General features: G+C 27.9%; 1 protein-coding gene across 2 annotated transcripts in view; it reads right to left on the reverse strand.

Moving 5' to 3' along the window:
* LOC142327924 (cytochrome P450 4C1-like) overlaps window positions 1-17844 on the reverse strand; it is a 77755-nt gene that overhangs the window by 29632 nt on the left and 30279 nt on the right. The window contains exons 2-3 of one of the 2 annotated variants that reach the window (XM_075371298.1): window positions 16570-16773; window positions 13247-13353 (exon numbers count right to left, since the gene is read on the reverse strand). In XM_075371298.1, the coding sequence (XP_075227413.1) occupies window positions 13247-13353; window positions 16570-16773 (311 nt within the window). The remainder of the gene's footprint in view (window positions 1-13246; window positions 13354-16569; window positions 16774-17844) is intronic. The other variant, XM_075371299.1, reaches the window with a different exon arrangement.

A 17844-nucleotide genomic window follows, 5' to 3' on the forward strand; every position in this document is an offset into this window, starting at 1 on the left:
CGACAAGTAGTTCTGGAGATATAAGGTGATTTATAGGGTGACACCAAACGTACATACAAGCATCCGGAAAATTTCCATTCGATTTTTGGGTTCCTTAATTTATATTTAAAAATTTCTTATAAATATTTAATATTTTTTATATAATTATATACTACGTACTTATTTTCCCATCTTAATTTGCAAGTATATATCTTGAGATCATTTTAGTTGCAATATCATTAAAATATGGTTTTTTTTCTTTTAAATTCAAGGAAAATGCTGCAAAAATTTATATATAAAAACAAAATGTAATAAAAAATATCATATAATGCGTTGCTAAATCTTAAAATAATGTAAAATATGATAAAATTAAAAATCTGCGAAGAAAATTATGGTTAGATGTTGATATATATATATATATATATATATATACGATAATAATAATTAACATACCAGTTTATATTACTAATATTTGCAGAAGAACTGCTGGGAAAAAGAGAATATGAATGTGAAAGATGTAAATGAAAAGTAAAATTAAATTTGTAAGTGATAGGAGGGAAATTTGTAAGAACAATCGGTTTGCATAAATAGTGTTGAATTAGCATCAGTAATTTGTCATAGCTTAAAGAATATCACTTGAGGTAACTAAATAAATCGAGCAACATATAAAGTTGAAACCGATGTTGTAAGGATTACGTAACACTAGTGATAATGCACATTCACTTCCCGTACATTCACTTTACGACTGAAGGATTAGATTTGCTTTTTTAATAAGACTTATTTCTTTGACATTGGATAGGTACTTAAATGAATAAATTTCTCTACAAATTTAATCTTTTACAAAATTCTGTACTATAAAATTTTAATTTAATATTAACAAATGCAGAGGTAATAAAGGTGGTATATATTTACATAAAGATTAATCTTACTTATAATATCCTTTTAATAATTAATAAGCTGTTCTAATTAATAATTGATTTTTTTCTTATGTCCATCCATTCGAATTATCGGATATTTATCAGAATTTTATTGTATTTATATTATATCCTGATTAAAAAAAACAAAAACGGTTTGTTATAATAATGTAAAAGTCCTAGAAGAAAGCTATAAAAACTTAATTATTTGGCAGATATAACTTGTTAAACTAGTAAATTAGTTCATGGTATTTTTTTATGCACAGTATTAATGAACATGTCAAATATTTTTTATAACAATGACGTGCATAGATATATAATTACTAGTTATTCTATAGGCTATTAAAGCAAAAAGGCTACTTCCTGCTGTTTTATAAATTAAAATCTGAAAGAAAAACTTCTGTTTGTTACAAAAATATTAAAATAATTTTTGTTATTGTTCATTAATTTTTTATCCAAGTTATTTTTTGTAATAATGGAATGTTAGTTTTGCTTTTAATTTTTTTTTTTTAAGTTAGAAACCAAATATGACTTTATAGTTTGAATACTGTATTAAGAATAATTTATGTCTCAGAGGGTTAAAATTACATTTAAAAATTATTTCATACCTTGAAAATAAAGATTAGAAGCCAAAATTTAAGAAATATATTTGTTAACTGTATGAATGGTTGATTACGCTGATAAACATAATTTTTGTTTCCTAACATATGATACACGATTTTAATCGGTTTTTTGATGCTAAAAACAAATATGAACTCAGAATCTTTTTATCACCCCCCATTTTTGAAAAATCTTTATATTTTAATTAAAGGATATTTTTCATTTTTCAACGTATAAATGCATAATGCATAATGATAGCATTTTAAGATCCTATATTGTATTTTTTAGCCCATTTTTTATTATAACTTTGTTAACATAATTTTTAAGCTATAAATAAACAATATAGACAAAGAATTAAATCATATCATAGTCCCATATTATGACATCATATCTAATACTGAAGAGTGAACCTTTATGGAAAAGATTAATCATGTCTGTGCAAGACAAAATATGTAGCTGTGTTTTCAGCTACATATGTTGTTTGTATTAAGCACTGGATTTAAGAATGAATTAATTTTTCATTGCTGTCTTAAGTTTGTTAACAGTGCAGTGTCATAATGCCTCGAAATTTTGTAAATTATGTGGATGTCTTTTTGAATGTATGTGGTGAGTTTACCGTAAAATCAAATAGAAAAAACATTACACCTTTAATTGAAAAAGCATATCATTTGACTTTCAGTGTAAAATTGGTGATCAGGATTAGACGTGGGCACTTCATATAGTATGCAGTAGTTGTTCTGTATATTTAAGAGGATGGCTGAAAGGTACACGGAAGGCTTTAAGCCTTCCGTGTACCTATGGTTTCGCGTGAACCAAAGAATCATGTAACCGATTGTTAATTTTGTTTAACAAGTGTGTCTCGAATTTCTAAAAAATCTAAACATGCTATAAAATATCCTTCATTGCAATCTGCAATCAGGCCTGTACCTCACTGTGAAATTATTCCAGTTCCTGACCCACCTGTGAATATTTCGAAAGTAGCGATGAAGAATCAGGCAGTACTGAATAAAACAACAATGATTTTGATTTTGAATTATATTTCAATAAGCTACATCTTGTATCACAAGGTGAATTAAATAACTTGGTTAGGGATTTACTTCAAAAAATACAAAAATTTCGGGCTTTTGAAGCCGACAAAAATAACTTTCTAAATACTTTATTGATCGAAATAACTTGGTTTATTGCACAAATATTGATAAGCTTATATTGCACTTTGGGCAAGTTCATAAACCTTAGGACTGGCGTCTTTTCATAGATTCGTCCAAGTATAATTTAAAAGTGGTTCTACTACACAACGGTAACAAATATCCTTCGATACCAATCGCTTATGGTATTAATTTTAAAGAGACATACGATGCAATGAAAGAAGTTCTTGAAAAAATAAGTTATAAAAAACATAACTGGAATATATGTAGTGATTTGAAAGTTTTAGCTATTTTGTTTGGCATACAGTTACGCTATACTAAGTACATGTGTTTCTTTGAGAATGGGACAGCCGATCTAGGGATAAACAATATGTTACCAAAGAGTGGAAGAAACGAGACAACTGCAAATGAGAAAAATATATTATTCATGAGCCCTTAGTTGAACTGAAAAAAAATATTTTTACCCCTTCTCCATATCAAGCTAGGACTAATGAAAAATTTTGTAAAAGCAATGAAGAAGGATAGTCCCGGATTTTTTTACATCAGGCAGAAATTTCCGAATGTAAGTAAAGGAAAAGTTAAAGAAGTAATGTTTGTTGGTCCTCAAATAAGTGAGTATGTCAAAGATGATATATGCAACATAATGTAGAAAGTGCAGCTTGGACTTCATTTAAAAAAGTTTGCAAAATTTGTCTGAAAAAATTCGACAATTCCCACGATATTGTTAATCATCTTCTTACTTCATACAGAGCTATGGGATGTAATATGTTTTTGAAAAAAACATTTCCTCCACTCACATCTGAATTTTTTCCTGGACAACCTCGGAGACGTAAGTGATGAACACGGTGAACGTATCCACCAAGACATTTTAGTGATGGAGAGCCTCTATAAAGGAAAATGGAATACTTACATGCTAGCCGATTCTTATTGGAAAAGTATTCGGGATGTGGGTGTGGCTATTTATAAAAGAAAAGCATCAGCAAAATCATTCTAACACAGATATGTCCATGCAAAATTATAAATTTTACAGATATTAACTATATTTTCCCTAATTTTTTTTTATGCGTAATTTATTTAAAATTAAGGGTAATAGAAAATTTGTATTTACAGATCTGTAATGTACGCATAAAGCAATTCAAGAAATGGTATCACACTTAGAGAAACATTAAATAAATAGTTTTTGTGTATCAGTGTTGTATTTGCAATTATCTTCAATTTGTTGTTATTATTAATATTTGAATGTATTGTTATATCTGTGGATGAGTGTAAACGTTTCTGCTGGAATTGTATGCGTGTTTGTTTTATACTTAGGACTAAAACTAAAAAAAATCATACGCTGCAAAAAAAATTTTGTGTACTTTATAACTACCTCAGTTCCGGGTTTTGTTCAAAATGTTATATTACTTTTAATAGTTCAGTATTATATTTTAATTTATTTTTATCGGTTGAGGATAACAGTTTATTGATTCACCCACTTAACTCTAAAAGAATAAATAAATAAAAAATTTTTCAAAATTTTTTTGCATCTGGAGATGTAATAATTATGAGTAATGATATTTCAGTCTTGGGTGATTTCAATGTGTTTCAAATGTGGAAACTAACTTGTGGTTAGACTACCTTTTTTAATATAAGTTTTTTTGCCATTACTATTGAGTGCATTTTACTCTCCATTATTATATTCTTAAAACACCAATTTTGAATTTAATCTTTGGTTCACGTTTATCCTGTTGAAGCCTATTACGTAGAGGTGATATATGTTTAAATTCAAATTTCAAAACTATATGAAATTAATTTTCATTTTAAAAGATATGATCTAAGGAAATTAAGGATTGGTGAAAATACAGTAAAATTGAATTACTATTTTTCAACTATGTTATCAAAATCAATCAAGGGTTATAATTAATTTTTATTATTCTTCATTAATACAAGAAAATAATTAAATTAGAAAATAAGTAAAACCGTAAGTGCAAAAGTAACTGTCTCTTAATCTATTAATAACGCTACTTATAATTATAATTAATTATAGTTATAATTAATGCTCACCTAATAATTATAATTATTTTAATAATAAAAAGATAGTATCTTATTTAATTCTTGCAGGGTTTATCACTGTTGCCATTACTGTGAGCCATTACCTAGTAAGCCATTAAAGCCTAGTAAGTCCTTGTAAGCTTAGCAATTACCTAGTAAGCTCCCTAACCCATTACCTGGTACGAAGCGACCAACTGGAAGACTCGTTATGTTGGCCAGTGGTGTGAAGGAATCATGCTACTACAACCAGTAATTATGTTTCTTATTCTGACACAACGAATCATGATTTTTTCTATCCCTGTTCTCCAGAAGCTGTATAAAAAGCATAACTCGCGTCGTAAGAAGGACGTAAATATCTTTCTAATCTCCGAAGGAATAACCCAAGTAAAATACCTCTCAAACACGATTTATAAAGGATCAGAATCCAATTCCAAACTTCATCCAACTCAAAGTAAAAATAAATATTATAAAACGTCAATAAAAACTAAATACCCGACATTTAAATAGAAAGGGATAGATATCTAAACTCTGCAATGAATAGGGGAATAAAATATCCTTTGACCTACTTGCGTTCCGTTCCAGCCAGACTAGAAATCATCAAAAGAGAGACTCGGACGATTACTCGAAAAGGAAAAGAGACAATACATATTTATAAGATGAAATAGTTTGACACTTTGAATTAAAAAAAAAATTTAAAAAAACCGATAAAACTTACGATTAATAATTTGAATTCACAATAAAATTTAATTTTGATAAATAAGGGAAAGAAGACGCTCAAGACATCCGATTCGATTGCCTCACTGCAGATGTTCTTCCCGGTAAGACTCCTGATTCCGGCCATCGGATAACGGGACAAAAAGATTTATTTTAAGAACCATCCAAGGTTTAGTTCCCGAGCTGGGCCCAGCGTTCACTCCTATCAGCTTCAGTAGCTTACAAACCAAGTTCTTCACTGATCCAGCCTATTAAGAATTAATATGAACGCTGCATGACTTAGCCATCAAGATTTAATTTTCTAAATGATTTTTCAGGACCACCATTAATTTAAGGTGACTTTTATTTCTATTCAGTGCAATAGATTACTTTATTAAGGTGTTAATAAGTACGTAAATATCTTTCTAATCTCCGAAGGAATAACCCAAGTAAAATACCTTTCAAACACGATTTATAAAGGATCAGAACCCAATCCCAAACTACGTCCAACTCAAAGTAAAAATAAATCGTTTTATTCCCCTATATTTTATTCCACCAGATAAATACAATTTTTTTTTATTCATCAAAATATACGACTAAATTCAGGTGTTCCCTTTCTTTCTTAAGACTTAAAAAATAATGCAATCATTATGATTGAATAATAAAATAACTTGACATAGTTTCATGAATTTTGCTACAACTTAATTAGTAATAAATCAAGAAAATTTTTCCCTAACCTGTTCATTTTTAATAATACATTATTTAATTATTATTTAATACTTTGAATACTTAATAATTATTTTATGACTTAGCTTTTTATATATTTTTAAAATGAAATACAATTGAGTCCAATATAAAAGAGATGTCAATTGTAAACGGAAGAGGAAACAATTAATTTTATTTTCGTTTTTAAAATTTTATTAGGACACTTAAAATACATTTAATTGTATGTTACTACATTTAATGTTTGTTTCCTTTAAAGTAGCTCTTCTTGAACTTTTATGAACCATTGAGGGAGGGCAATGTCTTTTTATTACTATAAATTATTAAAAGATGAATTTTTAAAACTAGTAAGCTGAAGTTTGGCCTTTACTGCGTAATAATTTATTTATGTTAATATACACTATCACGCGATTAAAATAGTAATATAAGTTGTATAACAGTTAAGTAATTACATGCAAGGAAAGTGCCACGAGGACATGCTAATCAGTTAATTCATAGAATTTAGTAACGTGTAAGAATATAACTTATCTGTAGTCTTTGTTTTAACTTAACAATTTTTATTCATTTTTACAATAATAGCTTTCGATGGACAAAATATTATTATTAGTTCATTCAGTAATTCGTATTGTCTTAAAATATTACAAATAATGTTTATTGTGGATGTCTAATAATTACTGTAACATTTATTTGTGTGTAATTAAATAAATAATTTTAAAAAATACACATTGTTGAGTCCCGTAATTAACTTACATATATACCTGCTTACATATATATATATATATATATATATATATATATATATGCCAGGCATATAATCACATATTAATATTTATAAGTTAAAATAAAACAAAAAAATAAAAATAAAAAAGGACAAATTTTAAAAAGAATAATAGAAGTTAATGATTGATTAAATTTTTTTAATATTATGTGTAAATTTTTTAAATAAATTAAATTTTTATAGTTAGCTCAAAAGATCGTTTTCGAATAGTTCGACCACAAAAAATTTACTACCTGTTTAAGGAGAACAATTCCAATAATAATATATTTAATTAGACTTCCACCTTTTCTTTTTCTGTTTAGCCTCCGGTAACTACCGTTTAGATAGATCTTCAGAGGATGAATGAGGATGATATGTATGAGTATAAATGAAGTGTAGTCTTGTACATTCTCAGTTCAACCAGTCCTGAGATGTGTGGTTAATTGAAACCCAACCACCAAAGAACACCGGTATCCACGATTTAGTATTCAAATCCGTGTAAAAATATCTGGGAATTTAATTAGACTGCCGGAAAATGAAAAGAAGTTAAATCAATAAAATATTAATTGTTTTCTAATGACCAATTTATAAAATCGACCTCCAATACATACAAAAATAAATTGTCTACCAGTTAGATTACTTAATGAGGTCATATTAATGTTATTAATTAGTTGACATTTTTTTCACGTTTATTATTTTAAGAAAACTACTTGTTTTAATTTCAATTATATTTATTTATTTCCATAAAAGGTGTTTTTCTTTAAGGAGTTTTACAACTGTATATTGTGTACCCAATTTAATCAATCAAAAACGGTTAAAATTGAGTACTGATAACTGTCGCTAACTTTTTTTTTTTAGAAAAAAATTGTTCCTAAATATACAATTCAATGGGAATGGAACTTTTCGTTTTCAATCCTGTGATCTTAAATTTTATTGAGAAGTCCTGAATGTTCTTAATTTGTAGTGATAAAACATTTTTCACACTCCATGATTATCATAAAAAAACTCCTTGTGTAGGAGTTCCATTAAAGAACAGAACTACTGTCCTCTAATCCCAAACATCTTACCCATAATCGTACCAAGGGCAGCTGCAATAGTAAAACGTCTGTCATCAACTATTTCTTTTTCTGTATCTTCCAAATATGGTTCCATTTTTGGTGTAAGTATAGTCTCTACAATTTTCATTTCTTTACTTTTATCATTTACACTTTCATCAAGTATTAACAGCTTGTCCAAATAACGAGCCCAGTACTGCAGTGCGTTTCTGTTGGAAATCGGCTAGCTGTTCATTTAACTCCTTCTTTGCTTTTTGTCTAGCCTTCCAAAGTTTGATATAAGTAGGACATCCAATCATAAAAATCCTGCCTAATCTCACTTGTAAATCCCCCCCAAAAAAATTAGAAAAATATGGCATTAAACAATAGAAAAAAAATATGTTAAATGAAACTAAAAAAAGCTCTTGTGCAGTTTTCATATATATATATATATATATACAAACCCCAAATTAAAACCTCAGAACGTAAAGGAAATTCATTTTCACCCTCCAATACCACCATAAATTTCATAATACCGTACTTTTCTTTGAAAAATCGGGTAAATAAATAAATAAAAATAAAATACGTTTATAACTTTAAATTTTTACTTTTGAAGTCAACGCCAAAATATAACAACTTAGTCATTTTTCTTCTACTTTAAAAACGTAGAAATGTAAAAATATGGGTACATATAATATATATACACATAAATGTTTTTCTGTGTGCATATATACTATGGTTTTATTGTGGTTTTTTCACGCCAGTATTATTTCTCTTAAAAATTTTTATATAATTAATTTCATATGAAAGTTATTAAAATGTAGCTTAGTTGTACATGGGCTCGCAAAAATAAATCATAGTTACATTTTACGTATATATTTGCATAAAATATTATAATATACATAGACGTATAATAATAATAATGAAAAAGTTATATATGATAGTATACTTATAATAAAACGTGTATAGTAAAACGTATAGTTAAATGAAAAACGTGATTTTGCTTACGTTTATTTCTAAAAAAAAGATTTATTGCAATTATAAGAATTTAATTATGTAAACTACATATTGCCAAAGGCTGTAAAATTAGACAATATTATTCGTTGGTAAAATTTTTTTTATAAATAAAAAAAGGGGATATATAAGCTTCAACGTAGGTGAATTCATTTTCTGTATTTGGTCAACATTAATTAGGCAATAAAACGAATTTTAAGTAAAAGAAGAAATATGTATTCTCGTTTGTAATTTAATAATTATGTTTTAGTGCCTTTTTCATAGTATCTTTGACGTGTAACGTCTTTAAAATTACACCGAAAAATACGGGTACCAGAACAGAAATTTGTAGCGCAAAATAAAGGTCTATATCGTCCTGCCTTAATAACTCCTAAATATTAGTCTCAGACACGTAAATGCGGTGTAATTTTATAATTTACATGGTCAGCTTGCCGATAGGACTTCGAGTTTGCATCACTGTCAAGCGGGTTGGTGGGGCGGAGGTACAGCGTAGATCGGCCAAAACTGGCGCTCTCGCTCATTTCTATTCAGTGTAGCTCACGACTTAGACGTGATATCGTAGTGATTCGTGTGCTTGTGTTTAGAGTTTGTCGAGATAGATCGATTTAAGTAATAATAATATTTTGGAAAATATTTATGTGTAAAAAATTAAAGTAAACATATAAAAAAGTATAAAAACTCAATACGTCAGCCTCAGTCCGCGCAAAAGGCAGCCGGAAATATAAATTACGCAAATCGTTGGAAACGGGAGGTTATGGGCCACGCACAGTTACCCCAATGTCCGGTGCCGAGCGAGCGAGACTGTTTCGGGAGCGTCGCAAAGCTGGCACGGTGTGCTCAGTGTACGACGCCGACGTCGCGAGCACTTCAACCGTTGTTGTATCCCAACTAATGGACATAACGAGTGAAGATAACACCCATACATCTGTCGAAGACGTCCCCGGACTGATGGATATCAATATCAGTTGAATTATATACGATGCAGGACCATTGGCGTGCACCGGAGAAACGCTTCAAAACGGTATTTGAAAACAATCCATTTGGTGTATTTTGCAGCGTTTGTGATTGAATTTGGTTCGACAGAGATTTAAAGTAGGCGAAAGCTCGCAACATTCCTGTTCTTCAGACTAAATTCCCCGGCAAAAATGTAACATCATTTCGTTTATGCAGTACGTGTAGCAAGTCGACGATGCCAATAACATCTCAATGCTGCTTGCTCAAACGGATTTCGATATCCCCCGAAGCCAGATGGCCTCGAGGGATAAAATTAAATTTAGCAGTCAACGTCTCATTTTTATTTCAATCCAATACACTAAAAGTGACTCGCTAACATAAGACCGACAAATTTATTTGTAAAGTTGGCCAAATGAAGGAACTAAAGTTTTCCATTGGTGGTTTTCAGTTTTGTTGGAAAAGAAATACGATGGTGACTCTCCCATTTAACTCTACAGATAAGTTGGTCGGTCTGTAGCTTGGAGGAACTTCATTTAAGGTCTGTAATGTTTCACGTTAAACCAACAGCCGTGCACCCCGACACAACGCCATCCGATTTTTTTTTTTTACTTCTGGAGGGAAACAATTTCAAATTACGCTTTTGTACAATTTTAACTAAAGCTGGTGTTCGATCATGAAATATATGTTTTATTTATTTTCATTTAATTGGTAGATATATTGCTAGTATAATAAAATACTTAAATTTATTCTTGCAGTTTAAAAATTTAATCACTGTAACAGTTCTCTAAACTGTTACTTTCTAGATTAAGACTGTATTTATTGTCTTGTAAGTTGAAAAGATTTTAATCTTAAGTTAACATAAATTTACATGAACGTTAAAGATAAATTATTTGTGTAATATGTTAACAATTAAATATAAATACTAAAACAGTGATCTAAATATTAAAATAAAACATTATCTACTTATACGAATATTTGTATATTTATTTGATAAATCCGGCACCTCTATGGTGCAATGAATTAACTGCTCAACATATCTAGAGGCAAGATTCGCAAATTAAACAGTTGGTTTTAAATAGTTATTTAACACTATGTAAATAATACAGATAGTTTTATTATAAATTAAGTTACTTGATGAAACAAAAAGCTCTTATTCTTCTTGTGATTTTATCTTTTACCACATTTCTCTAATTTTTTTTAGTCAGAGGTAAAAGATATTTTGCAGGATTTAAAGATTAAATGTCCTGTCTGCCACTGACCTATCAGATAATCTCGTGTGTACACAAAGAAAATGTAGAAGAAATAGTATCCGTTGTTAAAAACCTTCCTTATATTACCTGAGTTAGTTTATGAATTGTAAATAGATACTTTAACATTACTAAGGCCGTTGACTTAAGTATTCTAGTGTATAATTTTGAGAAAACATTGTTGCTATGTTTTTATTTTTAGGGGGCACTCAATTTAAAAACCTTTTCCTATTTAATACATTAATACTTCTGTGTCAAAGAAGTGTTATATAATTGTTGTATTTAGTTTAAAAATCACTTTTATTATTAATAAATTGTACATAATATGTTTATTTAATGTTAGTTCGACGAGGTTAGCGAGTGATGCGAGCGTTAGGTTAGGTAACGTAATTAACGATTCCGTGTACAGGACTTCGTACGATACTAACCAAGTATACCCTAACGCTTGCTTTGCTCGCGAACCTTGTTGAATTATATTAAGTATACAAATTATATTCAACTTTTTAGTAATAAAAGTAATATTTAAAATTAATATCATAATTAACATAAAAAATACTAATGGAAAATAGCAAAAATCGAGAGGCCTCCCGTTAACACAGACGTAGCAATAATTCTACTAAACACTATACGGTTTGGAACTACTCGTCCAGGACACCTACGTTAATATTCTTCCACCACAGCAGGAGCACTTCCATGACAAAAGCCGTACACAAAGATCACAGACGCGGAATTTTTCAAAACAAAGAATTCAAAATGGAATTTCATTTTTTAAAATTCAAATTCAATTGAAAAATGTAGGTACGATTTAGAGCTCAACAAACACAAAAACACTACATAACTTAATTCTAAAAAATAATAAAATAATCAAAATTATGTCAAAAACAACTAAAGCGTCTAACGTTTAATATTAATATGTAACCAAAATTTTATGACAATAATGAGTAGCATTCAAATTAGATTCGAAGTGTCGAGTTAATACAACCTAATTTTTCAAAGGTTTAAACTAATTACATTAAATACAGATGCTTTTATTTTTTTACAAATTTATAACATTTTTCTGTTAAGTTTCGTTTTTAATAATAAAAGTTCTATTTTTTCATAGACTCTATTATACTACTTATCTCAGTATTAAATTCTCTACAAGTTCTGATAATAAAATTTACGCATCTAATAACGTTATTGTACTTAAAACTTAAAACAACGTATTTTTCGTTTTTACGTTGGATATCACGAAAACTACGGAAGATACAGTTTGTTCTGGGATCTGTTTTATTCGACTTTTCAGATAAAAAAACATAAGAATCCATCAAGTTTAACAGTTCTATAACGTCTTAAACCTTTATCGAGAGAACTGAAATCCAGGCGAAGTTTTTCACTAGCCGTAAATCGATAACAACACGTTTTTACCTGGTGGGGGGAGTTTCAACACCCCCATTTTTTCATTTCTAAACATAAAATTCAATAATTTATTGTTTTGGCTTGCCTTGACTTGGCTTATTTGTATATCTTATTTTTATATTTCTATAATATTGAACAGTTTTCTGTACGAATATAAAAAAATAGTCGTTGAAAGGTTATTTTTACAATATCTAAAAATAGTGAAATTTATTTCGTGTGTTGTAATGTGAATTTATTTTTATATGTTTCATAAATATGTATGTTTTAAACGATTTGATAATTTTTAATATTTATTTAAAGGAAAGAATATTTTTTATAAAATGAAGAAATTAACTAGTGATTTCTATTAATAAACAATGTATATATATATATATATATCATCAAAATAAGTTTAAACGGTCCGTCTACCATCTACTCTTTGATTATCCAATATTTGGAACCATCAGACAAAACTTAGACCTGGGTTCAGATATGAAATTTCTATTAAACCAGAAATAAGGTATAAAACGTCTGTTGCGGTTCCTCTCCAATAGTGGAATCAAAGATACAATTTAGTGATTTTGTCTGATTTATGTATTTTAGTTTGTATTTGTTGTTGTTACTTGTCTGTGTTTATTCTTTATTGTTTATTTTTGATGTTTTATGTAGCACTACATGATAGTGTTACTTTAGTCGCTAATGACTGTGATTGTTGGTGCGACTGTAAAAAAAAATACAGTTTTTTATTACAGTCTATATTTAATTTAGATTTTCTGACCTCTAGATGCTTTGGTTCGGCGAGGTTAATCCATAAATATGGACCCAACCAGAAACGCAACGTAGTTCCATATTCCTTCATCAACGCTGTTTGTTTTTCACATAAGTCTAAAAAAAAAAAAACAAAAAAACATAAAGTAATTAATTATAATAATTAACGGTATATTTTTATGAGGAAATTATGAAAACCTCTCCTAGATAAAAAAATAAATTGTGTTTCTGGTAACAAATTTAGAATGTGAAATACCAGAATACTGAAAAAATTACAGATTTCTGATGGAAAAAAAACAACAATAAATTATATCGAAGCAATTAGGAAGGAATTCTAAGAAGTTGGGAGTTGTAAAAAATGAAGGGATCTTTTTAAAAGAGTTAATTGATAATCTTGAATTTCAAGAAATAATTCGGTCGTTTAAAGAATTGGATCGAAGGGAGGAGAAAGAAAGTAAGTCAAATTATGACACAATATATGAAAAAAACACTGGAAAAGTTATCTTAACGTGGTCCATAGATGACCTAAATTAAAAAAAAAATATGTTTTTGATTTTCGTCAGTTTAATCCCTTACGACAAATCTTAATTACTACAATTATAATAATAAGAGTTATTCTTTCTTACAAGAAAAATGGTAAAATAATTGCAACAAAAAAAGATAAAAAATAAAAACAACACATACATTTCATAGAAAAAAACACGCAACGTAGATGTATCAATAGGAGACACTAACTCATGAGATAACAGGGATTACATATTACTATTCAAGAACCAATGCGAGAATGTTAATAATAATATTAAAATTATTCTACCTGAAGATTAAGTTTTATAATCAAAAGGTTGCAGATAAGATGACATAATAAAAATCTTATGAAAATAGCTTAAAATTTCCTGATTAACAGACATTAATGATAAGGTTTATAACTGAAATAATGACTAAATGGTTTTCCATTGTCCCGTTGTCAATTTACTGAACCGAATACATTACAGAACAGCATTATGCAAGGCCACCAAAGTACAACTGATATTCAAATATACAAATAACATCTTCAATTTTTCACAACAGTGATTGGCCTTGTAATGAATTCCATTAATTCCAGAAAATTCTTTCGTTAGTATTAATCTTACGAATTCAATTAAAACATACAGTTTTTATAAATGTTTAAAAAAATGTAACACCTTTTATTTTGGTTTAATTTTTTATATATATTTAAAACAATTAGTATATTTTTTATTTGACATTTTTTTATTATAATTAGTAAAATTCTTACGATTTCCTTATATACGTGTACAGATATATTTTTAATACAAGTAATTATATCTTTTTTTTAAATTAATTAACCCATTCTTGAATTAATGAAATGTTTTATTATTCTTTAAAAACATTGTAGTAATAATATAATAATCATTTTGTTTCTTTGTTATATTTTAAGTGAGATTTTACTACTTACTTTTAGGTAGATTTCATTAGAAAGCTAACAGGTAGCTTTCTTATGGTGTTCTTATTGGTAGTAATGGGTACCATGATTCGACTTCCGGAAAACTTCAACATATCTTCGCGTTTCACATTCCCCAGACCCCAAAATCACTGTCAGTTCAAAAGTTTATACATACATTTATATATATACTCACACACACACACATATATATATATATATATATATTTTTTAACTTTCTTGTGTACACGATAACTGCCGTGATTTTGCGCCAATTACTTTCAAATTGATACATGAAATATAACGACCCAAAATCTCGGTCGAGTTAGTTAATGGGCAAAATCAGACCATGGGGGTGGAAATGGGGGAGGGGCTTTTCGAAAAAACAGAATATTGCTATAACTTTTTTATTAAGTAAAATATCGAATACTTTTAAAATTTATAATATTCCTTGGATAAGTGCCTAAAACGTATCTAAGTAAATTTTTTTGATATCACCAACCATTGGTTCAGGGGGTGAAAATAATGGGGTTTCGAAGACAAAAAATCATATCTCACTTAATAGGTACAGTATGGAATCGGTTTAAAATGGTCTTTAGTCCTCTAAACATTACCTAAAGCTTTTATCTGAAACAATTTTTGATATGACCAACCCTTACGGCAAGGGATGACCAAAATATTTCTGAAATTGTAAGAAGATGGGACTTGTCGTATTCTAAATATGTGAAACTTTTTTCTCATGCAACCAGTGTTGTATTGAGTAAATTTGAAGTTTTTCTTAACTTTAAGGTGGAAATCTTTTTATCTCCTACTTAACGCCGGTGAAATCTACCTCTGCCATCCGGCGTGCAGAAAAGGATTTTTTTTTTTTTTTTAGTAAGTAATCTTTTTTTAATTTGGCAAGAAATAAAAAAGATGTTAATTTTTTTTTTTAGAAGTATTTTATTATATTTGTTTTTTTTCAAAAAATTTATTTTTGATTAAAATTAATATGCAGTTTATGAAAGGGTTGTAATTTAAATAATTTATTTATTCCCACATTTTTTTTAATAGAAATACGTTTCTGTGTTTTAAATCCTAATCCGAAGTAGCTAAAGATTGTGGAAAACATCTTAATTTATATAATGAATAATATAAATTAAAGTACATCTGTATTATTCATACGTATCATTATGGTACGTATAATATTTTCTAAGGATATTTTTTATTTAGTTTTACAAGCAGAATCGAAAAAGTAGCCAGCCACCATTATAGAAACACATATATATATAAACACATATATATAAATTCACAACTAATAATTTTGATGAGTTCTGTTTCAAATAATTTTTAGTCTGACAAAATGAATATCAAAACAGAGTGAATTTCACGACATACGAAGATGAATTCAGAACCGGAATGAAATTAATAACATTTAATGAAGAAATAAATCTTAATTCTTAATTTATTTAATTAAATGTACAGCATCCCAGTACATATTTATTTATTTTCTTTTTTATTTTACTTAATTAAAAAAAAAATATATTTTTTAAAAAAGCTTTTATTTAACTAATATTAATATTAACATAAAAAAAGGAACCCGTCGGGACTGAGTTTATCCGTAATTGCGGATAAACTCAACGGCTCATATAAGCCGCTCAACGCGGCTCCGATAGGCGGAGAGATTACAGATGAAAAAAAAATAATAAAGAAGGAGATGTAAATTTAGTTTTGGTGTAAATTTTAATTAATTTTTATAAATAACATAACTATGTCTCTAATTTATGGAAGGATAAATAAAAATTAAGAATTTTTATTACTAATTTTTTTTTTGTTAAAATTAAAATTTTTTATGTATATTTACATAAAACGAACTACAAATTTGAACTAATTAGACATTTTATTATTCTACTAACTTTGCATGTTTAGACCATAAAATAAATGTGCATTTCCGATGATGGGCCATGTTGGAGGTCCAGGAATTTTTGAAATCATTCTTTCTATTTTACTTATTTTCCAGTAATACCAAGCAATTAAGGCCACCAGGAGTGCCACCGTGACATAAAGTAAACTGCGGGTCACAATTTCAGGAGATTCCCTCAACTCTTGCACCCATTGCACTGTAAAAAATTAATATAACGTAATTAATTAATAAATATAACTTATCTAAAATATAAACCTATAGATGTAAAATATAATTATAAAATATTAATATTATTTTGTATTACATAATTAGATAAAAATGAAATATAATACTAACATATAAATGTTTAAGGGTTTTCTATATACTTTATTGTTACTTCTGAAACCATTGACCAGATACTCATATTTTATATAATACAACAATTTACGAAAATAACCCAAAAAAGGAACTTCTAAATATTTTTTATCTATCGAAAACAAAAAGAAGCTCACAGTTACGTTATTGGACATTCTTGGAATCATTATAGAGCATAGAATCTAATCTTTTTCGCAGTGATTAAGTTGAATACTACTTTTACTCTTAGCAATTATTAGGGTAAACAAACAGCCTAATAAAAATGTTAAATTGAAATAATGTAAGGTTGGAAACATAAATTGTTTTTTATTTTACCTTATGTATTTTATTATCATTTTTTTAAATAAAAATTTATAAAATAGACATTTTTAGAAACGAATGCATTTTTCAAAACTATTGTTTGAGATCTTTTACATAAGTATTTTCAATAACCTTTTTCAAGTTTTGATAAGACATATAAATAAAATTTTTAGGCCTCTCAATACACATCCACTTTCTAATCAATTTTTGGTTTTTTAGAAATTTATTTAGTACATTTAATTTAAATATAACGTAACAATGTGTGAGTACATAAAATGCTGGATCTAATAATTTTAGAAGCAGTACAACAAGGAACAAAAACGATAATTACGATCAAGATTAAAAAAAAAAGATAAATACGATCAAGTTTTCCAAATTAAATTTGATCTATTCTGTAGTGTATATATGATTAAAAACCCATACACAGAAATTTAGTTGTACAGTATTACCTCAGCCGAGTCAACGTTAGCTGTAACTCAGTTATGAATATGATTTCATTATATCAACTATAAAAGAAAAATTAAGGCATTTTTTTGATTGAAAAATTATTTTAAAATGTTCAGTAATACTTTTCCAAAATAAATTTTAACATTTTCTACGAATTTTAAATAGT

This window comes from Lycorma delicatula, chromosome 7, assembly GCF_047948215.1.
Source record: "Lycorma delicatula isolate Av1 chromosome 7, ASM4794821v1, whole genome shotgun sequence".
Classification (NCBI taxonomy): Eukaryota; Metazoa; Arthropoda; class Insecta; order Hemiptera; family Fulgoridae; genus Lycorma; species Lycorma delicatula.